This window comes from Acipenser ruthenus, chromosome 32, assembly GCF_902713425.1.
Source record: "Acipenser ruthenus chromosome 32, fAciRut3.2 maternal haplotype, whole genome shotgun sequence".
NCBI classification, from domain to species: Eukaryota; Metazoa; Chordata; class Actinopteri; order Acipenseriformes; family Acipenseridae; genus Acipenser; species Acipenser ruthenus.
The window spans coordinates 5,610,073-5,634,013 of NC_081220.1; the positions used below are offsets into that span (position 1 = coordinate 5,610,073).

Sequence of the window (23,941 nt, forward strand, 5' to 3'; positions counted from 1 at the left end):
TGACCACCTTGTGGTGGGAGGAATGAAGTGCAGCCTAAGAAAGCAGGTTGTGTAAAACACAGGACCCTAGTAATGTGAGACCAAAAATAGTTCAAGTTTCCAGTTATGGGTTAGTAGCTCTCAAGTTTTTCAAAGTCAATAACAATAAACAAATAGCCGCTGAAGGCAGAAGCTAATCCTACTGCAGGGTCTAGGGTTGCCAAAAAAGTAACAATAATCATCAAATTGTGGCAACCGACCTGAGCATGCCACACAACCCACTGGTGGGTTCTTACAAAAACCAGAAAACACTGCGGCCCACATGGACTGAACCTGTTATAGACCATTCTTCCTACATTTCCAAGGTGAGGCTGCTTGACATTGTGCCTCACAGCACACAAGTAAGAGTGGTGCCACTGCACACCCAGTAGTGGGTTATTGCTTTCCTCAAAAGCACAGACCAATTACAAAAAAAAAAAATAACTGGGATTTCTACTGCCAGTTCCGCCATTTATACAGTTTTTCTTTTACTGGAATCAATCTAGGTAAAGTACCTTGCTCAAGGGAACAGCAGCAGTGTCCCCCACCTGGGATTGAACCAATGACCCTCTGGTCAAGAGTCCAGAGCCCCTAACCACTACTCCACACTGATGCCCTAATTTAACTGAATGCCTGCTTGTTTTCTTCCCAGTGGCAGAAGAATGTGTTGTTTCTGAGTGCGTGTAAGCAAAGAATAAAAAAGACAAATTTCCAGGCTCCCGAGTGGCGCATACGGTAAAGGCGTTCCACGTGGAGTGCAGGATATGCCCTATAGTCTGCTCGTTGAGAGCTCAAGTCCAGGCTATTCCTTTGCCAACCGAGGACGGGAGCTCCCAGGGGGCAGCGCTCAATTCGTCGAGCGTCGCCCGGGGGAGGGAGGGTTAGGTCGGCCAGGGTGTCCTCGGCTCACCGCGCACCAGCGACCCCTGTAGTCTGGCCAGGCGCCTGTGGACTTTCCTGCAAGCTGCCCGAGAGCTGCGCTGTCCTCCGACGCTGTAGCTCTTGGGTGGCTGCATGGTGAGAACGCAGTGTGAAAAAAAGTGGTCGGCTGACGGCACACGGTTCAGAGGACAGCGTGTATTCGTCTTCACCCTCCCGAGTCAGCGCAGGGGTGGTAGCGGTGAGCTGAGCATAAGCGGTGAGCTGAGCACCCAGGAAACACCTCAGTAACTCAAAGTAAATCAAATGAAAAACCTGTTTTGACTGGAGCCTTTTCAGTGATTTTCTCCTCAGTTGCAGCATTGGCTGTTGCTTCTGAGTGTCTCAATAACTAAACACACATCATGAAAGTAGTAGCATATGCCAGCAAAACAGAATGTGTATATTTAAGGCCAGTCTCCCAGCCCATATTTAGAAGGTTCTTTGGCTCAGGCAAAAAAATTACCTTACTTATCTAACAACCCTAATAAAGATTCTACACTGTCAAAGTATTTAATAAAAAAAATGTAATTTGAAATTCTGTTTATTCTATTTTATGAATAATATATTTCATGGCATATTCAGCCTAAGAAAGCAGGTTGTGTAAAACACAGGACCCTAGTAATGTGAGACCAAAAATAGTTCAACCACAGCAGGTGGTTGCGTTGCTCCCTCCCCACACTTCCGCGTGGGGCAGGTCGAACCGCTGGTGAGCTCCTCAGATGCGGACTGTCACCAGAACAGTTCCACCAGAACAGGCATCGCCTACAGGGCACACCAGGAGCAAACAACCGGGCCCAACCGGCAGGCAGAGGGAATGCAGGATGTGGCCAGTCCTCACACCAGCGTAACAGGAGGGGTTTTCAGGGCCAGCACCCTAAATAGCAGCAGTGTGGAGTAGTGGTGAGGGCAAATGCAAATTCTTATATTTCAGAATATACAAATACCAAGTCAAATGCAAATAGTTCAGTAGATTGCATTTAAATTATTATTTAAATGCAATCTAGGGCAGCAGTGTGGAGTAGCGGTCAGGGCTCTGGACTCTTGACCGGAGGGTCGTGGGTTCAATCCCAGGTGGGGGACACTGCTGCTGTACCCTTGAGCAAGGTACTTTACCTAGATTGCTCCAGTAAAAACCCAACTATATAAATGGGTAATTGTATGTAAAAAATGTCATTGTATGTAAAGATAATGTGATATCTTGTAACGACTGTAAGTCGCCCTGGATAAGGGCGTCTGCTAAGAAATAAATAATAATAATAATAATAGCCACCCCAAACTGCCCCATCTCAGGCTGGCGGCCTCAGGCCCCCTTTTTGGCACAACAGCTACAGTACTGGCGTGCTTGCACCTCAGACTCCTGGGTGCTCGCCACCGTGCAAAACGGTTACGTGCTTCAGTTTCGTTTGGGACTTCCTCCCTTTCAAGGCATCACAAATACTTTCGTAACAGACCCTTTCTAGGCCTCGGTTCTTCAGAACGAAGTAGCCACCTTGATCGGCAAGTAAACCATTCTTCTCGAAGACCCCACCTCCCACGGAGAGGGATACTTCTCTAGGTATTTTCTAGTACCCAAAAAGTACGGCGGCTTTCACCCCATCTTAGACCTGAGGCTCCTCAACGGGTTCTTAAAAGAAAGGAGGTTCCAAATGCTGACGCACCATCACGTTCTCCAGTCCCTCCGGCCGGGCAACTGGTTCACCACCGTGGACTTAAGCGACACGTACTTTCACAATCCCATTCGTCCAGAGCACAGGAATTATCTCTGCTTTTCTTTTCAAGGAAGCGTTTATGAGTTTGCTGTGCTGGCACACGGCCTCTCCCTAGCTCCTCGTACGTTTTCAAAGTGCGTGGACGCCATCCTGGCTCCCCTGCAGCTGCAGGGGATCAGAGTAATAAACTATCTCGACAACTGGTTGATCTGTTCCAGTCGCGAGAGGGAGCAGTGGCCCACACGGCGGTCTTGACAGAGCATCTGGCGAGGCTGGGCCTCACCATCAATGATGCAAAGAGTCGTCTTACACCGGTGCAGTGCACGACGTACTTGGGGCTCCAGCTGGACTCTAGTATGATGCGTGCATACCTGTCAGACAACAGAGATGCAGCTATCCAGGGTTGCTTCTCCCTGTTTCAGCAGGGATCGCAGGTAACCCTACTTTTGGGGCAGAAACTATTGGGTCTGATGGTCGCAGCCATATCGGCCATTCAGCTGGGTGTGCTTTGCATGCGCCCGCTACAAGCGTGGCTCAATGCGTTCCACCTCAATGCCAAACGTGACAGACACCGTCGGCTGACTGTGTCTCATGCGTGCTCGATAGCCCTACGCTGGTGGCAGATGACCTCTCATCTGCGCGAAGGTGTGCGAATGGGAGTAGTGTTGAGCTGCCAAGTGGTGACAACAGACACCTCCAACTTGGGTTGGGGAGTGGTCTGGGAATGCAGAGGAGTACGCGGATCCTAGCCAGACAGCTGGACATCCCTGCACATAAATATGCTGGAGTTGCTCTCCACCACTTTCTCCCAGTGCTGGGCAGTACACATGTGTTGATCCGGAAGGACAACACGACAGTGGTGGTCATCTTGGGCCCTCTTCAGAGGTGCCTCGTTGTCTGATATTTGTACTGCAGCTAGCTGGGCTACGCTGCATACTTTCTCCAGGTTCTACCGTCTTAATGTGGTAGACCCTGCCTTGCCTTCTTTAGGCACAAAGGTCCTTGAGGGTGTAAGTTCACACCTCTAACCTCTGGGTTAGACAGTGCTTGTGTGTCCCTCATATGCTGCCGTTCCTTCTCCCTCGCGACAGCTCTGGTATACATTATCCCATATGTAATGTCATTGGTGGTCATCTTCGAATTGAAGGGGAACGTTAGGTTACTTGCCATAACCCTGGTTCCCTGAAAGAGAAGATGACCACCACAGCAAGGTCGCATCGGACGCCCTCACGGGTCGACGGAAAAAGAAAAATGGCTTCCTTTGGATGACAGTTTTATCCCCTCGGTGGGCAGACTGAGTGCATCATCCCAGAAAGGAGCCTATCAGCAGCTCTGGTATAGAGAGCTCAGCAATACCTACCCAATGGGCATCATCTTCTCTTTCAGAGAACCAGGGTTACGGTAAGTAACCTAATATTTTTGGTTCTGTACAGTTTTAGAAGAGTTTTTTTTTTTTTTTATCCAAAAATATATCTTTTATTTTTATTTTTGCAAAGAGGCCACACTGGTTATGTGTTCACTTTTCTTTTACAACTCTACCTCTAAAATGGCCCGAGCACTAAATACACTGAGGAAAACACAGTGGATTAGACTGTATTTAGTGGCAGGGGCGGATCTAGCCTTGTATCTACACCACACAAATTATTTTTAGGTAAATTTAAGTAACATTTTGTTCTAGTGTCAGCTACGGTAGACTGATTTTTTGTTTTTACTTTTTATGGTTTCATTTGAGGTTCATAAGACTTATTAGCTAGATTACCTTAAAGACGTAAAAAAGTTTAATATTTCTCGGTGTCTTGTCTGGTGTTTTTGCAGCCATTTCTGGGTTGTGTTCATGTGCTAATGCTACAATTTAAAAAGTAAATAAATACACGTTCTCATTGCTTGAACTTATTGGTTGTATCAAGCTCAAGTCCAGCTACTTGTAACCAATAAAGATCGATCTTTTCTACAGCTGCCTAATGAGGTCTAAATCCGCCCCTGAGTGGAGCGTGTAGAATAGAGGTCAGCAGAACGCAGTAAAAGAGCAGAATAGAGTAATACAATGGAAGAAAAATACATCTGAAAAGAATTGCCAGTTGAGACTACACCCTGATGAAGGCTAGTTTTGCTGCTACACTGTTCTAATTTTTTCTTGTTCTTTTTGTGTATGCCATCTATAATAAAAACATAGTCAATGTAAAAAAAACAAGTTAGAAAAACGCAACAGCCGTTTAAAGGGGTGATATCAAACACAAAAGTCCAAGTTAGGAGAAGCAATTAGGCCAATCTTGTCAAGCATCAAGCAAATAGACACAATTGGAAAGGTGCTGGGGCCCAAGATTCACACAATTCTTGCTTCTAACTTGGCGCCTTTTTTTGATCGCTTCACTCCACTTTATCGCTCCACTTGAAATGCGCAGTGGAACAGCGGAATAAGGTTGTGTGCTCTTCAAGAACGTCATGTTGCAAGTTCAAACCACTCGAAATACTCTTTGTATGACTTGAAGTGACAGACACACACTCACACACACTGAGACTGTGTGTGTTGTAGTGTGTGTGTGTTTCTCAGTGTATGTGTGCCTCGGTGTGTGTGTCTCATTGTGTGTATGTCTCAATGTGTGTGTGTTTGTGTCAGTATGTGTGTGTCAGTGTGTGTATCTCAGTGTGTGTGTGTGTGTGTGTGTGTGCCTCAGTGTGTGTGTGCCTCAGTGTGTGTGTGTCTCAGTGTGTGAATGTGTCTCTCAGTCATTTCAAGTCATTCAAAGAGCGATAAAGTGGAGCGAAGCGATCAAAAAAAGGCGCCAAGTTAGAAGCAAGAATTGTGTGAATCTTGGACCCCTTTCCAATTGTGCCTATTTGCTTGATGTTTGACAAGATTGGCCTAATTGCTTCTCCTAACTTGGACTTTTTCTAACTTGTTTTTTTTTTTACATTGACAATGATTTTGTTATAGATATCACTTCTTTTTTACTTCCTCAAATAATGAATAAAGCGAGGGAAAGATATTCGAGAATGTGTATGGTAAAAAGACAGATAGACAAGAGAAGAGAGTAATAAGTAGAGTAATATAAGAGAAATGAGAAAAGATTTGAAAGTAAAATAATGGTAGAAGGGACTTTTGGACAGTATTGAAAGTGTAAACATTGTATTCTTATAGTTGCATGATTGATGAAAACAATATGTCTATTTTGGTCGGTATTGATATATTGATATTTACGTAGGTACAAAACTACAATGTTATAAATGGTTCAAAAGGTACATATGCATGTCCGTGCTAAAGGGTAGTATACTAACACATTTTAATGCTGGAAAAACAAACAAACATTATTCTCCTTGATATAGTGGTGTTATGAACTTAAGCTAAGGCATTTGTAAAGCATTAGATCCCTTCATAAAAGGCCATATACATGTCCTTTACATTTCTTGACGATGGTTTGACTTCAATAAGTGCATCATTTGCATGCACCCATTTTCCAGTAGCACCCACAGCAAGAACAGACACAGAGTGTCCTGAAGTAACATCCTGTCCTTGGTGTATGATAATGGAATCTAATTGGTAATTCCTGTTGTCCACAGTAATTGTGCTCTTCTGCACAGCAGTAAACTTAGCATTGTGTCACTTTGTAATGGTCCCGTCTGGTTTGGTTTCACAAAGCATAAGCTGGACTGCAATCAGTCTCCCTGCTCATTGAATAAGTCCACATTTCATGATTGGAGTAGTTTTGCTGCCTACATTTGCTACCAGGAATCATTGCCCATTTGTCATTTCTATAAATGAGTTCTTCCAAACACATGGAATCTGTACCAGCAGGTAAATGTAGAGGATAAATATACAACACTTCTCGGTTTGATGAGCAGTAGTTACATGTAGTACATAGAATGTCATGAATTATTGTGACTGAAACCATGCAAGTTACTTCAGGGAAAATTTCACACAATTTGGGGAGAAACTCTGCAACATGTTGCTGCTCACCTCTATTGAAAGGTTCTCCTAAGAAATGACAAATATCTACAGTAGTTAGAGACGCAGTGGATGGCAAGTGATCCTATTTATGAACAAAGCTCCTGATAGCCTCTTGTTGACTGTGTTTTAATGAATCCTTCAGAGGTTGCAAGTGAAGAAGGTACTGCAATGTTGCATTTGCATAGCATGAGGTGAAATTGGGGTTGCTCAAGCCTCTGAATGGATGTGTAAGTGCAATGTTCTCTTAGAAGACTGAGGCTTTTGCTGTTCCTGAACATTAATGATTGCTTGGTGAATGAAATGCGCATGATCTTTTACCTTGTGTCCCTTGTGCGTGTTAGTCTTCTTCAAGCTTTTCAACTTCGGACAATAAATTCCTCTGAGCCGATGGCAGTCTTCAACTGCAGATTGACATGCGTAGATGCAGGTGGAGTCAAAGTTGATAAGATGGATACCGCTTAAGGAAGTAACTGTGGAAAGTGCAAAGATAGGAGATCCATCATAACTGTAGAGTCATCCCCTGGCATTTGTGAATGGTGATTGCATGAGCACCAATGACTGGGAACTGCTGTCGAACAATGTAGACTCTATCCATGATTTCAAACTTTGAACATAAATGTTGAAAGGTATGGGTGACTCCATTGTTAAATGTGATGGTTATGGTTTTGAGCATACGTGTTTTCCAGATAGTAGGACACTGATGAGTCCAGTGGCAATGTCAATGTTCTTGTAAATTTGCTTAATACAAATGCAAATGTGATACATTTACTACCAAACTAAATACAAATGCAAATATGTGACAAATGCTAAATGGACTTCAAATACTTTCCCATACAACAAATGTTAATTTATTAACATGAATTAGGCCTTTATCCAAGGTGACATACAAGGAAAGCAGTTTATATAATAACAACATTAATCATGTACATCATAATAATTAACAGGTATGTACCAATATAGGAAGCAAGGCTGCGTTCACGATACGCAGACTTTGCTAAGTCTGCGGAAAACCTGTCCAAATTCATCGTCTGCGTGAACTCAGACAGAAAAGACGTCACCAGGTCACATATCCACAGGCTTAAAAGTCTGCACAGACACGCAGCTTCTCAAGAGGTACTGCGCTGGAGCAGCCGCAGCTCAAAACAATAGACGAGCGTTGACTGACAAAGAAGTGTGTAGGCAAGCAGATACAATCCTCACTCCATGTGTTACTGCCACCTAGTCGGGGAGTGAATCGCCTTCGAGTCATGTCATTAATTATCTTATGAATGATTTGTAATACAAATTAAAATGATTTGACTCTTTTTCCACACAGTTATTATACTTTTCAAATATTCAGATATTTATTCTAAAGGTTTAAAATAATGCTAAACGGTTGAAATGAACCTAAAACCGCTCTGTTATTTTCAGCATGTGTAATTGGTTATTGATAAAACACTATCGGACAGGGAATAACCTTCTTTGAATTAAGGAGAATAAATCAGCTTTAATAACAGTTAGTTGAAGTGAGATATGTGACCATATGTGCAAGAATTTGAACTATTTTTGTCCCAGATCAAAATACAGTACTGTCTAACAACCTCTTTGTGAGAGGGTGGGGGGAATCCTGCCCATTATAATACTCATTAATTTGTCTCACATCACAAAACATATGTTTATATTATCTCTTTATAGCAGGGACTGTTTCTACTATGCATTTTCTGATCATGCTGCAAATGAAGCTGGTGGAGCACAAAGGGAACTTCGGTTGCATCCACTTCTGCGATTAGAATTTCTCTCAACATCACCTCCATTTTGATTCTGCTCAGAACTGTTGTTCATCTACCAGATCTGTCCACGCTCCGTCTGCAAAGACCGTGACGTTACGTGCAGACTCCCGTCTGCAATCTAGCCGACAAAAAAGTGTTGTGAATGCACCCCAAGTTACATAAAACAGTGTTTCCCAATCTTGGTCCTGAGGACCCAGTGTTTGCTGATTTGTGTTCCAACTGAGCTTTAAATTATGAATTGAACCCTCAATTGAATGAATAAAATGTCTAATCAGAGCATTTGAATTATTTGTAGAAATGGCTGCCTGCCCAAGCCTCAATTAGCACTAATCTAGGCCTACCTAATGTTAACTCAGGTAAGGTAGTCCAAGGTTAGTGCTGATCAGGGTTTGTGAAAGCAGCCAAAAGAGTTGGATATTTCAAGTTATTTCTAACACTGCATTAAGTCACTAATTGTTAGTTCAATTGGGGGATCAATTTAATAATTGAGAACTTAGTTGGAACAGAAACAGCAGACATAGTGGGCCCGCAGAACCAGGTTTGTGAAAAACTGACATAAATGATGAGATACAGACGTGCTCAAATTTGTTGGTACCCCTCCACAAAAAAACGAAGAATGCACAATTTTCTCAGAAATAACTTGAAACTGACAAAAGTAATTGGCATCCACCATTGTTTATTCCATATTTAATAGAAATCAGACTTTGCTTTTGATTTTTTTATTCAACATAATATTGTAAATAATAAAACAAATGAAAATGGCATGGACAAAAATGATGGGACCGCTAACCTAATATTTTGTTGCACAACCTTTAGAGGCAATCACTGAAATCAAACGTTTTCTGTAGCTCTCAATGAGACTTCTGCACCTGTTAACAGGTAGTTTGGACCACTCTTCCTGAGCAAACTGCTCCAGCTGTCTCAGGTTTGATGGGTGCCTTCTCCAGACTGCAAGTTTCAGCTCTTTCCATAGATGTTCGATAGGATTCAGATCAGGACTCATAGAAGGCCACTTCAGAATAGTCCAATGTTTTGTTCTTATCCATTCTTGGGTGCTTTTAGCTGTGTGTTTTGGATCATTATCCTGTTGGAGGACCCATGACCTGCGACTGAGACAGAACTTTCTGACACTGGGCAGTACGTTTCGCTCCAGAATGCCTTGATAGTCTTGAGATTTCATTGTGCCCTGCACAGATTCAAGGCACCCTGTGCCAAGCGCAGCAAAGCAGCCCCAAAACATAAATGAGCCTCCTCCATGTTTCACTGTAGGTATTGTGTTCTTTTCTTTGAAAGCATCATTTTTTCGTCTGTGAACATAGAGCTGATGTGACTTGCCAAAAAGCTCCAGTTTTGACTCATCTGTCCAAAGGACAATTCTCCCAGAAGGATTGTGGCTTGTCAATATGCATTTTAGCAAATTCCAGTCTGGCTTTTTTATGTTTTTCTTTCAAAAGTGGAGTCCTCCTGGGTCTTCTTCCATGGAGCCCACTTTTGCACAAAAAGCGATGGATGGTGCGATCAGAAACTGACGTACCTTCACCTTGGAGTTCAGCTTGTATCTCTTTGGCAGTTATCCTTAGTTCTTTTTCTACCATTCGCACTATCCTTCTGTTCAATCTGGGGTCGATTTTCCTCTTGCGGCCGCGCCCAGGGAGGTTGGCTACAGTTCCATGGACCTTAAACTTCTTAATAATATTTGCAACTGTTGTCACAGGAACATCAAGCTGCTTGGAGATGGTCTTGTAGCCTTTACCTTTACCATGCTTGTCTATTATTTTCTTTCTGATCTCCTCAGACAACTCTTTCATTTGCTTTCTCTGTCCATGTTCAGTGTGGTGCACACAATGATACCAAACAGCACAGTGACTACTTTTCTCCATTTAAATAGGCTGAATGACTGATTACAAGATTGGAGACATGTCTGATACTAATTAAAGAAACTAATTAGTTTGAAATATCACTATAATCCAATTATTTATTATCTTTTCTAAGGGGTACCAACAAATGTGTCCAGGCCATTTTAGAATATCTTTGTAGAATAAGCAATAATTCATCTCTTTTCACAGCTTCTTTGCTTTATTCTATGACATACCAAAGGCATGCAAGTATACATGATAAAATAGCTTTTAATTTCATCACTTTTCAGGAGGAATGAAGCATTATTTCGATGAGCTGTAAGGGTACCAACAAATTTGAGCATGTCTATATGTATATATTTATATATGTGTGCATTGCACAATTATTATTTTTACTTGTTTTGTTTGTTATGTTTAATAAACATGAAGTTCTCAAAAGTGTCCTTTAGTTTTCATCTTTTAGGTTAATCAACTTTACCAGCAATACTGAAAAGTGTTTAAAATTGAAATATTTTTGAAGCTTTCCCATGATTTGAAATTCAAATGCAAATTCTTATATTTCAGAATATACAAATACCAAGTCAAATACAAATAGTGCAGTAGATTGCATTTAAATTATTATTACTTATTTTTTAGCAGACATCCTTATCCAGGGCTACTTACAATTGTCACAATTATATCACATTATGTTTACATACAATTACCAATTTATCCAGTTTTTAATTCTGAATCTAGGTAAAATACCTTGCTCAAGGGTACAACAGCAGTGTCCCTCACCCGGGATTGAACCCACAACCCTCCGGTCAAGAGTCCAGGTATAATGAGGTATAAACACTGCTGTTTAGGAATAGAGCACTTTTTTACTATACACACATTCCATTTACATACAAACGTTTCACACGTCTGTGGTTTTACAGACGAGGCTGAAGTTGGCTTCTTATTCGCCAGCTTCACATTCGCTCAGCTTCTTATTCGCTGGCTTTTAGTGCATAAATGTATTCATCTACGTTGAAGAAGTAGCCTTGAATTTAACGGGTTAAATCACTTTGGGACACTGATTTCTCTGCAGTTACCTGACAAGGGGCAACCCCTCTGCAAGCCCCACTTGTGTTTAGCCCGGCCCAACGAGGTTTACTGGGGCAGAACAGAAGGCAAACATGCCACATATGCCAATAGCACAGCTTCTTCGCTGGAAAAAGCCTTGCATTTAAAGGGTTAAATCACTTTGTGCCACAAATTCCTCTACTTATTCAAAGTAGATACATAGAGCGAATAGGAAGCTGAGCAATAGGCATATATGGCATGATTGCCTGCTGTTCTGCCCCAGTAAACCACATTAGGCCAGCCTAAATACAGGTGTAGCTTGCAGGAGGTTTGCCCCTCGCCAGGTATCTGCAGAGAAATCAGCGGCCCAACATGCTTTATCCTGTTAAATGAAAGGCTACTTATTCAACATAGATACATAAAGCGAATAAGAAGCTGAGCGATTAGCATATGTGGCATATTTACCCACTGTTCTTCCCCAGTAAACCACGTTGGGCCGGCTAAAATACAAGTGGAGCTTGCAGAGGGGTTGCCCCTTGTCAGGTACCAGCAGAGAAATCGGTGGCCCAAAGTGATTTAACCCTTTAAATGCAAGGCTTTTTCCAGCGAAGAACCTGTGCAATTGGCATATATGGCATGTTTGCCTGCTGTTCTGCCCCAGTAAACCACAATGGGCCGAGCTAAATACAGGTGTAGCTTGCAGAGGGGGTGCCCCTCGCTGGGTACCTGCAGAGAAATCAGCGGCCCAACGTGATTTAACCCATTTAAATGCAAAGCTACTTATTCAACGTAGATACATAAAGAGCGACTCAGAAGCTGAGCAATTGGCATATGTGGCATATTTACCCGCTGTTCTTCCCCAGTAAACCACGTTGGGCCAGGCTAAATACAAGTGGGGCTTGTAGGAGGGTTGCCCCTCTTCAGGTACCTGCAGAGAAATCGGCGGCCCAAAGTGATTTAACCCTATAAATGCAAGGTTACTTCTTCAACGTAGACAAATATATTTATGCACTTAAAAGCCTGCGAATAAGAAGCTGGCGAATAAGAAGCTTGGTGAATAAGAAGCTGGCGAATAAGCCAAATACAGACGTAGCCATAATACAATCAAATTTACTGTCACTTCTGTTAATGTCACACTCTGCTTATTCACATCAAATTGAAATGTCCCGGCCCGAATATAATGCATGCTGTGACACTGTTTTTAAAATGTATTAATGATCAATGCATTCCTGAGTTTGTTGCGCTCACTTAAAACAGCGGGTGGAGGCGTGAAATAAATATATTTATAACTTCTCATATGTAATTATTTCAATAGCGATGACCCTTTGTGGTCAATTTCAATAAATTAAAAGTAAATCAGCTCATTTTTGCTGTTTAATCTACTATTTGTTAATAATACAAGTAAAACTTCAAAGAAAAGTTTGAAGTATCTGTATTGTCAGGCAGTCTCCCATCCAAGTTTCAACCAAACACACATATTATTATTATTATTATTATTATTATTATTATTATTATTATTATTATTTTAGCAGACACACTTATCCAGGCCAACTTACAATTGTGACATACAATTACCCATTTATACAGTCGGGTTTTTTTACTGGACCAATCTAGATAAAGCAACAGTGTGTCCCCCACATGTGATTGAACTCACAAACGTCCAGTCAAGAACAAAGTGCTCTAACCGCTACTCCACAGATGCTGCGAGCGAAGGATCACTAGTGTCTCGTTGTGTAAAATTCACGATTTCATACATTTGACTGCCTACCGTGAAAACTGTAAATATTTCTGGCTGAGGTATGAAATCAGAATCCGAAACATGGCAAAAATTGCACACTGTTTTTTGTCAATTCCACCAAACTGTGGATGCAGCACGAGCAGTTTCCACATATGGACAGGTTTTTACACAACAAAGACAAACCATGAGTGTTTAAACTGCAATAAGATGCACAATTATTATTATTTATTTTAGTATAGCAGCAGTGTCCCCCACCTGAGATTGAAGGATTGAACCCACGACCCTCTGGTCAAGAGTCCAGAGCCCTAACCATGGCCCATGCTGGGTTAGGTCGGTTAGGGTTAGGTTAGGTGTGGCAATGTGCCCCACCCCTGTGTGTAGTTTTGTGTTTTATGTTGTATGTAGTGTGTAAATGTTGGTGCATTGTAGTTGCTGCACGGGATATAAATGGGTGTGTGTAACACAAATCATTTAAAATGTATAATTCTATTTAGGCACAGGGATTCACTTGACTTCACGTGCATTTAAAGTGCCTAATAACACTATGTAACAAAATTTTTGTTCCTGGGTAGTAAGTGTTATTTCCTAATTGCTTATGCCTCAAAAGTATAGAAAATGGCTACTATTCCCCACAAACTTTGCTTTTGTGACCAGGACAGTGATATTTTGAAATTTACCTTTTTCCAATGAGAAAACGGGCGAATCTGTGTCTTTTGGTTCACATAAAGTCAGAAAAAAACAACATATGAATCCAAATTAACATGTATTTATACTAAAGTAATACAAAAATGACTACAAAAGATTTAGAAGTGAGTAGTTTTTCGAGATTTACGATTATACTGTAAATCACTTTCACGAATCAGCCCCCAAATGTAGTCTCCCATCATGTTCTCATTATACTGTCCTTGGTAGCGGCGTTCAAAGTCCAGTATATCCTGGTGGAAGCGCTCGCCTTGCTCCTCCGAGTACGCTCCCATGTTCTCCTTGAATTTATCAAGATGAGCATCAAGGATATGGACTTTGAGGGACATCCTACAGCCCATTGTGCCGTAGTTCCTCACCAGAGTCTCAACCAGCTCCACATAGTTTTCGGCCTTGTGATTGCCCAGGAAGCCGCGAACCACTGCGACAAAGCTGTTCCAAGCCGCTTTCTCCTTACTAGTGAGCTTCTTGGGGAATTCATTGCACTCCAGGATCTTCTTTATCTGTGGTCCGACGAAGACACCGGCTTTGACCTTTGCCTCAGACAGCTTAGGGAAGAAGTCTTGAAGGTACTCGAAGGCTGCCGACTCCTTATCTAGAGCTCTGACAAATTGTTTCATAAGGCCCAATTTGATGTGCAGTGGTGGAATCAGCACCTTCCAGGGGTCCACCAGTGGCTTCCACTTGACGTTGTTCCTCCCCACAGAGAACTCGGTCCGCTGTGGCCAGTCCCGCCTGTGGTTGTGCGCCTTGGTGCCCCTGCTGTCCCAAAGGCAAAGATAGCAGGGAAACTTGGTAAAACCGCCTTGGAGACCCATCAGGAATGCCACCATTGCAGCCTCTTGATGCCATCTCAGAAAAATGCAGATATGTATCCACTTAGGCAGCTGGAACTAAACTGAACTGGTGGGCTTAAAGCCCCTGTATTTATACTACTATTTATATTACTGGAAAGTTCTAGAAAGTTCTAGAAGTTACTCCAAGTTTACTCAGCACTGAATCTATCTGGAATGTTCTGGAAAATAGGTAAATTTCAAAATATCACTGTCCTGGTCACAAAAGCAAAGTTTGTGGGGAATAATAGCCATTTTCTATACTTTTGAGGCAGAAGCAATAAGGAAATAACACTTACTACCCAGGAACCAAAAAAAAAAAAAAAAATGTTACACGGTGTAATATGTGAGCATGGGGTTGCACAGATTAGTTCACATGCTGGGATTCAAGTGAATAATTAATTGCTAATTGAATCCCAGCATAATTGTATATATAGATGTACATCTCATTTATTAGGGGTTGTGTGTTCATGAGTGGAGAACGGGTGTGGAGAGGAGAATAAAAAAAAGTAAGAAAATAAATAATTGCTTTGAGTGCTGGAAGCACCAGCACTGTACTTGTTTGTGTTCGTCCACTGTCTGTTTTGTTTGTCTATTTATTTTGGCCTCAAGTGCCGTGTGGTTTTTGTTTAAATCTTTGATTTGTTTCATTAAACGCACTGAATGCCACAGTGTCTCAGTTTCAACCACAGTAATGCCTGTCTGCATCTTGATTCTTTCTTTTGGTTCATTTTGTATTTCACAGCTGCAGTTGTTTAGCAATTTCTCACCTCCTCAGTGCATTTTTGGTTCATAGAGGTTGAAGAGAAAAAGGGGAAGCAAAAAATTTAACTTGGTGTTTGACCCTAATCACACTATCTTAAGTCTCATTTTAGCTGTGCTTATTTTAGCGACATCAGAAATAGAAACTGCTCATTTCTGCAAAGTTGCATGCCAACCACGTGAAGAAAGTTTTCTTGCTTTTCTGCAATGGTGCTCCGATGGGCAGGGATTGGAAGTTAGAGGTCTTACAAAAGGACACTGATTAAATGAATTACCTGTAGGGCTGCTGGATGTACAATCCCTTGTTTGTCCATTGTCTGTGTTCCCCTTCACAGTAGTGGTGGAAGGGGTGGTTCTTGAGCGTGTGGCACGAGTTGTGGTGGGTGGGGTTTTCGGAGCTGAGAAAAGGAAAATAAGTGAAAATTATTACACTGTTTCTACTGCTTAACATTCCTCTAATTCAAAATAAATTAAACATATTATACCATTAGTGCAGAACTATGTAAAGTAGTCTGTGGGTTTCAGTAGCGGCTTGTGACAAGTGGGGAGGCTAAACAACCAAACCAAACCCTAAGCAGCCTCTTGCCTTTACTTAATTTGAGGTCTGATTACACTGGGTGCGGTAGCGGAAAGCAGAAAAAATGGAATGTATTGTTTTGAATGGGTGCAATTACACTGAGTGCGGAACGGAAAAGCAGCACAGCGGAAAACCGCACGGGATAGAAACCAGACCGATCTTTTAATAATACCGCGAGGCAAATTTCCATCTAGACCAATCAACTGAAGTGTTGTTGTGTGACGTTATCTGCACTATATACAGTGAGAGATGGCGAACGAAAGACTGGTTTTCAGGGTGCAAAAATGCCCTCAACTGTCCCATCCAGATTATAAGGATACGCTAAAGAAGCAAGACATCTGGGACACCATAGCGGCCAAACTAGACATGTCAAGTAAAAATATTTGCATTTGAAGAGCAACAGAAAACATACACTATATAACGTACTGTATGCCATAGACCTCCAAGCAAAACACTTCAAAGCTGAAAAAAAGAGGTCTCAATAATGACGGGCTTTTTGCAGTGTTTCATGGAGTTTTTTTGTTCAGGTTTTTAAATTATATTGTCATAAAACTCTTCGATTAACCTTGCCAGGTAAACAATTCAGTCAGGCAATGCACACTATCTTTATGTGGTGTGGAAGCACACATGGCCCTACAGCCACCTTCCCCCTCAGTCTCATAGTCCCGGAAGAGGGGAAAGCAAGATGTTTCTGGGGGCGGCCATGGGGGAATGTCCTCCACCCCCCACTTCTTCGTGGCTAGGAGCTCCCTCTTCCGGGTCACCGGCCATCGTTTTTCCTGCCGCGAAAGTGTGGCTGGGGGAGCTGGTCTCCTGACCTCCCCCTGCTTCTTCATGGCCGACAGCGCCGCTTTGTGGGGCTCTGGCCACAGTACTTCCTGCTGCATGGCAGGACTGGCAGCGACCCCAGGCGAAGCAGAGCCGGCAGCGACCCCAGGCGAAGCAGAGCCGGCAGCTACCGCAGGTGAAGCAGGACCCTCGGTGACCCCAGGTAAAGCAGGACAGGCAGCAACACTAGGAGAAGCAAAAGACACAGCAACTCCAGGCGAAGTGGAACCTTCAGGAGCCCCAGGCGATGCGCAGCAGCAGGCAGTCCCAGGTGATGCGGAGCAGCAGGCAACCCCAGGCGATCCAAACATGGCATCACTGAGCGGAGCGGGAGTGGTATCTGAGCGGTGCAAGGCAGGCATCCTTGGGCGGTGCAAGGCAGGCATCCTTGGGCGGTGCAAGGCAGGCATCCTTGGGCGGTGCAAGGCAGGCATCCTTGGGCGGTGCAAGGCAGGCATCCTTGGGCGGTGCAAGGCAGGCATCCTTGGGCGGTGCAAGGCAGGCATCCTTGGGCGGTGCAAGGCAGGCATCCTTGGGTGGTGCAAGGCAGGCATCCTTGGGCGGTGCAAGGCAGGCGTCCCCACGCGATGGCGAACTGGCATAACCAGGCAATGGCGAACTGGCATCCCCAGGCAATGGCGAACTGGCCTCCCCAGACGATGTACGACAGGGCAGCGGCGGTACCTCGGAAGGCGATGGCGGCAGCGGAGCCAGGACCAGCGGTGGTGCTGGGGTTGGCCCTTTTCTCAGCTGCTACAACCCGGCAGTTTTCCCCCTTGCTCTGCTCAGCAGTCTATGCAAGGGCAGCTGCGGACCGCCAGCATCTTGTCCCGGTCCATCCTGTCTTGAAGGGAGAGGCAGCTCCTGCTCCTCTCCCTCGGGTGGTGGTGGAAGCAGAGGCAGCTCCTGCTGCTCTGCTCCTGGCGAAGGCGGCAGGGGCACCTCCCCTTCTGGCTGCGAAGGCGGCAGGGGCACCTCCCCTTCTGGCTGCGAAGGCGGCAGGGGCACCTCCCCTTCTGGCTGCGAAGGCGGCAGGGGCACCTCCCCTTCTGGCTGCGAAGGCGGCAGGGGCACCTCCCCTTCTGGCTGCGAAGGCGGCAGGGGCACCTCCCCCTTCTGGCGGCGAAAGCGGCAGGGGCACCTCCCCCTTCTGGCTGTTAAGGCGGCAGGGGCTCCTCCCCTTCTGGCTGCAGCGGGAGAACCAGCAGGCATGCTCCCTGTGCTGGTGGCGGTGGTGGAGGCGGAACCAGCAGGTACTCCCCCTCTGCTGGTGGAGGTGGAACCAGCAGGTATTCTCCCTCTGCTGCTGGAGGTGGAACCAGCAGGTATTCTCCCTCTGCTGGTGAAGGTGGGAGCGACAAGCAGTCCTCCCACGGAGGTGGAGGAAGAACCAGCAGGTACTCTCCCTCACTACACACGCAATAAAAAAAAACGAGAAAAAAAACAAAAAAAAAACTGCAGTACCCTTTCCTGCAGTACCTTTTCTGACCTGAGTCCCGGAGGCGCTGTTAATCCCAGTCTGGACACCACGTGTGACAGGGATGGACGAGTGGTGATGTCAGGCAAGAAGAAAACAGTGACAGATACTGCAGTCAAAAAGACACGGCGTGCGCCGTTTATTTAAATAATACAAAAATAAAATAAAAGGTTTTAACAAAAAGACTTTGCTCACAGAGCCAAAACAAAACAGTTAAACAAAACAAATCTCGATCACAAAATAACAAAACCCAGGTCAGGCTGGGCGATCGCCTTCACTGCACCTATACGTTTTAAATTCACTTTTATTTCTCTCTCGCTCCTTGCTCGCTCTCGTTCCTCCTCTGAACACCCACTTCAAAACTCCCACCCAGAGCTCAGAGAGCTGCAGGTTTTTAAGAGGTGACCATCTCCCGATTAGCAACAATTACACAACTAATTAAGCCCCATCCACAATTAAAGACCTCAAGCAGAAGATGGCCATCTCCTTATTAATTAATGAATTGTTTAATTTATTGCCAATGGAGAGATGGTCACCTGCATAAAAGCCTGCAGCTATCTGGAATTTGGGTGGGAGTACAGATGAGAGTAGAGTGAGAGGAGAAAGGAAATCAAAAGTAAAATCAACCATTCTAGGAACAGTATAATATAATTTGTTTATTTAGCAGACGCCTTTATCCAAGGCGACTTACAGTGACTAGGGTGTGTGAACTATGCATCAGCTGCAGAGTCACTTACAACTACGTCTCACCCGAAAGACGGAGCACAAAGAGGTTAAGTGACTTGCTCAGGGTCACACAATGAGTCAGTGGTTGAGGTGGGTTTTGAACCGGGGACCTCCTGGTTACAAGCCCTTTTCTTTAACCACTGGACCACACAGCCTCCTTAACAGTGACAGCAACTGCCCAGCCTGTCCTAGTATCATATTGTATTTTGTGTTTGTGACTTGTTTTTTATCTTTTTTATTTTGTTCTGTGAGCAGTGTGTGTTTTTTTTGTTAAAACCTGTTATTTTATTTGTGTTATTTTTGTTTAAATAAACGGTGCAAGCCGTAACCCTTGCCCTGCAGTACTTGCTTCATTGTTTTCTTCCTGCATCTGGCCTGACATCACCACACAGCCACCCCTGTCACATCTGCATAGATGCTGTATCTTTGAACAGTAATGGACTGCAGAGGATCTGTCCAAACGCATTACTCATGTCCTGCAGCCATCTTCTTGTGTGTCCTAAAGCTCATTGACAGAGGAAACGCAGCATGACCCAAACTTGTGGTTTATTGATAAATCAACTGAAACACAACCGAGACCTGCACAAGCCAATGTACAGAGGAAGAAGCTCATCTGATAAAGAAAACCATAGTTAAGAGAGAGGGGGTTTGATTGGAACAATATGAAGTTAATAAGTAAAGTTCAGGAGGCAGACACCAATCTTCACATCTCCAATTTAAATAATTAAATTTCCACATGAGCAATTCCACATGAGCAATTCAAGCCTGTAGCACTATAAATACTCTGCTCACTTACCCTTGGTCTTCGTCTCGATTCATTCGTAATCATAACCCACCACCTTCCCCATATCCACCTCTTTAAATTTAGGGTTATCTCCTATTGAGAAGTGTCTCTGCCTCGTCCATACGGCCAACCAGCGAGTCCTCAACCAAGTTAGGTTTGATGCCAAATGAATGTATAACAATGTCATTCTGTGTACTGTTACCTGAGTTCATTGCATACTGTATTTGCTTAACTTCCTTACTGTATTTCACAGTTGCAGTTTTTTACCAATTCCTCACCTCCTCAGTGAATTATTTTTTTTTTTTGGTTTACACGTATTGAATAGAAAAGGGGGAAGTAAAGTTGGTGCGTGACGGTAATCACACTTTATCTAAAGTCTCAACAACTGTGCTTATTTTAACTACATCAGAAATAGCAACTGTGCTCATTTCTGCAAAGTTCCATGCAAAGTGCTTGAAGAAAATGTCTGGCTTTTCTGCAATGGTGCTTCTTCAAGTTAAAGTGAATTATAAGAAGCAGTTTAGAGGCGTTCTGAAGTGCAATTTAAAAATGTGGAGAGTGGGGAGAGACAGGAAACGAGAGGAGGGGAGACAAATAATACTGCATATTATAGCAGATAGTTAGTGGCAGTACATTAATTATTAAGCTACTCTACCCTTATATTTAACTAATTTACAGGATTTCTAACAATTAAAAGAAAGCATTATCTGTACATAAAGTAAAGTAAATGACATATCAATAGTTTTCTATTCTAAAAGACATGACTGCAAGGTGTGTGGAAGCTTGTAGATTGTTATACTTAAGGTTTGAAATCCTTCAGGGATAGCGTGGGTTAAATCTGTAACCAAGTCTACTCTGTCACTCTAGAGACTGAATATGTGCAGTCATGTACTCGGATGCACCTGCCAACTGAGCATCTCATATCAAAGTGCGGCAGATGAGCTGTCTTGCACATCTGAAACTAACATGTAGTTTTTCTAAGTAACACATAAAATGTTAATCATTTTTTTGCTCACTGCTCTCACATGTTTGCTAGATGGGTGATTATGTGTTCAGCTCCTCTCATTATATTGCTTTCATCAATATTCCAAAAAATGTGTCTCCATCTCTGGATTTTGCTATAACTTAGCCATTAGAGTGAGTTATTATTACAATGATTTTAATTACATACCTTTATTGACAGTCACTTCCACTTCAGTGTATTCATCCACATTTCTCTTTATATCAATTCCACAGTAATATGTCCCGGCATCTTTTTGTGTCAACTCTGTGATGGTCACAGTGAAGACTCTCGTTGACCGGTTATCATACAGAGAGAATCTCCCCTTAGTCTCAGGCTCACCACTGCTGATTAGTGCATTATTTGGTATCCATCGAGTACGACACAGGTACTTTCCATTCTCGTTATATTCATGTTGATATGTGCAATCAATCTTTACATTTCCACCTTCAATCCCATAAAATACTTCAGCTGACTTCACAGAACCTAAAACTGGTATTAAGAGACAACAAATGAGATCCTAATACAAATATTGAAATTCAACAGAATTAGAAACATGTTTAAAATAATATAACAGCCAGACTATAGAAAAGCCCTCAGTCTTCTAAACCAGTGCTTCTCAACTCCAGTCCTGGAGACCTGCTGTGTCTACTAGTTTGAGTTCCAGTCGAGCCCTCAATTACTTAATTCAACCCTTATTGCAACTATTAATTTGGCTAATTAGAGCTTTTTGATATATATATATATATATATATTTTTTTTTTTTTTTCTTTTTTTTTTTTTAAACAGTTAAAGATTTCAAACTGGGGATTGGGAGCCCTGAAAGGCATTGATCAATACACAAAGAAACCCAATCACTGACTATTAATGAGAACAGCATCAAACTGAGCAGGACTCCCTACCTGATACAGGAAATCATCATGAGTGCGGTGTGGAGCATTACAGAAGACATCTATCACAGTAAAGCACTATAAACTCACACTGACACTCACGCGTTCATCTATCACAGTAAAGCACTATAAACTCACACTGACACTCACGCGTTCATCTATCACAGTAAAGCACTATAAACTCACACTGACACTCACGCGTTCATCTATCACAGTAAAGCACTATAAACTCACACTGACACTCACGCGTTCATCTATCACAGTAAAGCACTATAAACACACACTGACACTCACGCGTTCATCCATCACAGTAAAGCACTATAAACTCACACTGACACTCACGCGTTCATCCATCACAGTAAAGCACTATAAACTCACACTGACACTCACGCATTCATCGATCACAGTAAAGCACTATAAACTCACACCGACACTCACGCGTTCATCTGTCACAGTAAAGCACTATAAACACACACTGACACTCATTCATCTATCACAGTAAAGCACTATAAACTCACACTGACACTCACGCGTTCATCTATCACAGTAAAGCACTATAAACTCACACTGACACTCACGCGTTCATCTATCACAGTAAAGCACTATAAACTCACACTGACACTCACGCGTTCATCTATCACAGTAAAGCACTATAAACTCACACTGACACTCACGCGTTCATCGATCACAGTAAAGCACTATAAACTCACACTGACACTCACGCGTTCATCTATCACAGTAAAGCACTATAAACTCACACTGACACTCACGCGTTCATCTATCACAGTAAAGCACTATAAACTCACACTGACACTCACGCGTTCATCTATCACAGTAAAGCACTATAAACTCACACTGACACTCACGCGTTCATCTATCACAGTAAAGCACTATAAACTCACACTGACACTCATTCATCTATCACAGTAAAGCACTATAAACTCACACTGACACTCACGCGTTCATCTATCACAGTAAAGCACTATAAACTCACACTGACACTCACGCGTTCATCTATCACAGTAAAGCACTATAAACTCACACTGACACTCACGCGTTCATCTATCACAGTAAAGCACTATAAACTCACACTGACACTCACGCGTTCATCTATCACAGTAAAGCACTATAAACTCACACTGACACTCACGCGTTCATCTATCACAGTAAAGCACTATAAACACACACTGACACTCACGCGTTCATCCATCACAGTAAAGCACTATAAACTCACACTGACACTCACGCATTCATCGATCACAGTAAAGCACTATAAACTCACACTGACACTCACGCGTTCATCTATCACAGTAAAGCACTATAAACTCACACTGACACTCACGCGTTCATCTATCACAGTAAAGCACTATAAACTCACACTGACACTCACGCGTTCATCTATCACAGTAAAGCACTATAAACTCACACTGACACTCACGCATTCATCGATCACAGTAAAGCACTATAAACTCACACCGACACTCACGCGTTCATCTGTCACAGTAAAGCACTATAAACTCACACTGACACTCACGCGTTCATCTATCACAGTAAAGCACTATAAACTCACACTGACACTCACGCGTTCATCTATCACAGTAAAGCACTATAAACTCACACTGACACTCACGCGTTCATCTATCACAGTAAAGCACTATAAACTCACACTGACACTCACGCGTTCATCTATCACAGTAAAGCACTATAAACTCACACTGACACTCATTCATCTATCACAGTAAAGCACTATAAACTCACACTGACACTCACGCGTTCATCTATCACAGTAAAGCACTATAAACTCACACTGACACTCACGCGTTCATCTATCACAGTAAAGCACTATAAACTCACACTGACACTCACGCGTTCATCTATCACAGTAAAGCACTATAAACTCACACTGACACTCACGCGTTCATCGATCACAGTAAAGCACTATAAACTCACACTGACACGCGTTCATCTGTCACAGTAAAGCACTATAAACTCACACTAACACTCACGCGTTCATCTATCACAGTAAAGCACTATAAACTCACACTAACACTCACGCTTTCATAATAGTGAACATATTCTAAATAGTCAGTGCATACAGTTTGGAGAAGATTGCCAGTTCTGTGTTACTGTATACAAAATCATTCAGAACAGATTACATGTATTCCAGGTTAGAGAATCACAGTGCTGTCATCAGTTTCCAGAAACTCTGACCTGTTCAAAATCAACCTTCTTTAATAAGTAGTTGACAACAATTAAACACTCTTTACTGAATCAGCAAATCACAAAAAACATACCTGTAATAAGACAGATGGTGACTTCAACAATGGCTTTCATCTTTAGATACTGAGCAGATCTGCTCCC

At 42.9% G+C, this 23,941-nt stretch overlaps 1 protein-coding gene across 1 annotated transcript; it reads right to left on the bottom strand.

Moving 5' to 3' along the window:
• Nucleotides 1-1,654: 1,654 nt before the first annotated feature.
• Nucleotides 1,655-23,941, bottom strand: LOC131703085 (CMRF35-like molecule 5). The gene is made up of 4 exons (XM_059005949.1): nt 23,875-23,941; nt 20,862-21,182; nt 15,574-15,696; nt 1,655-1,701 (listed from the first exon to the last, which is right to left on the bottom strand). The coding sequence occupies exons 1-4, from the start codon at nt 23,912-23,914 to the stop codon at nt 1,655-1,657; spliced, it is 531 nt and encodes a 176-aa protein (XP_058861932.1). The 5' UTR covers nt 23,915-23,941.

Coding starts and splice junctions, on each gene's coding strand:
- LOC131703085 (XM_059005949.1), bottom strand. CDS start 23,914: ATGAAAGCCATTGTTGAAGTCACCATCTGTCTTATTACAG. Junction 21,183..23,874: donor CACCATCTGTCTTATTACAG/GTATGTTTTTTG, acceptor TCTTAATACCAG/TTTTAGGTTCTGTGAAGTCA. Junction 1,702..15,573: donor TACATCCAGCAGCCCTACAG/GTAATTCATTTA, acceptor TGTGCCCTGTAG/GCGATGCCTGTTCTGGTGGA.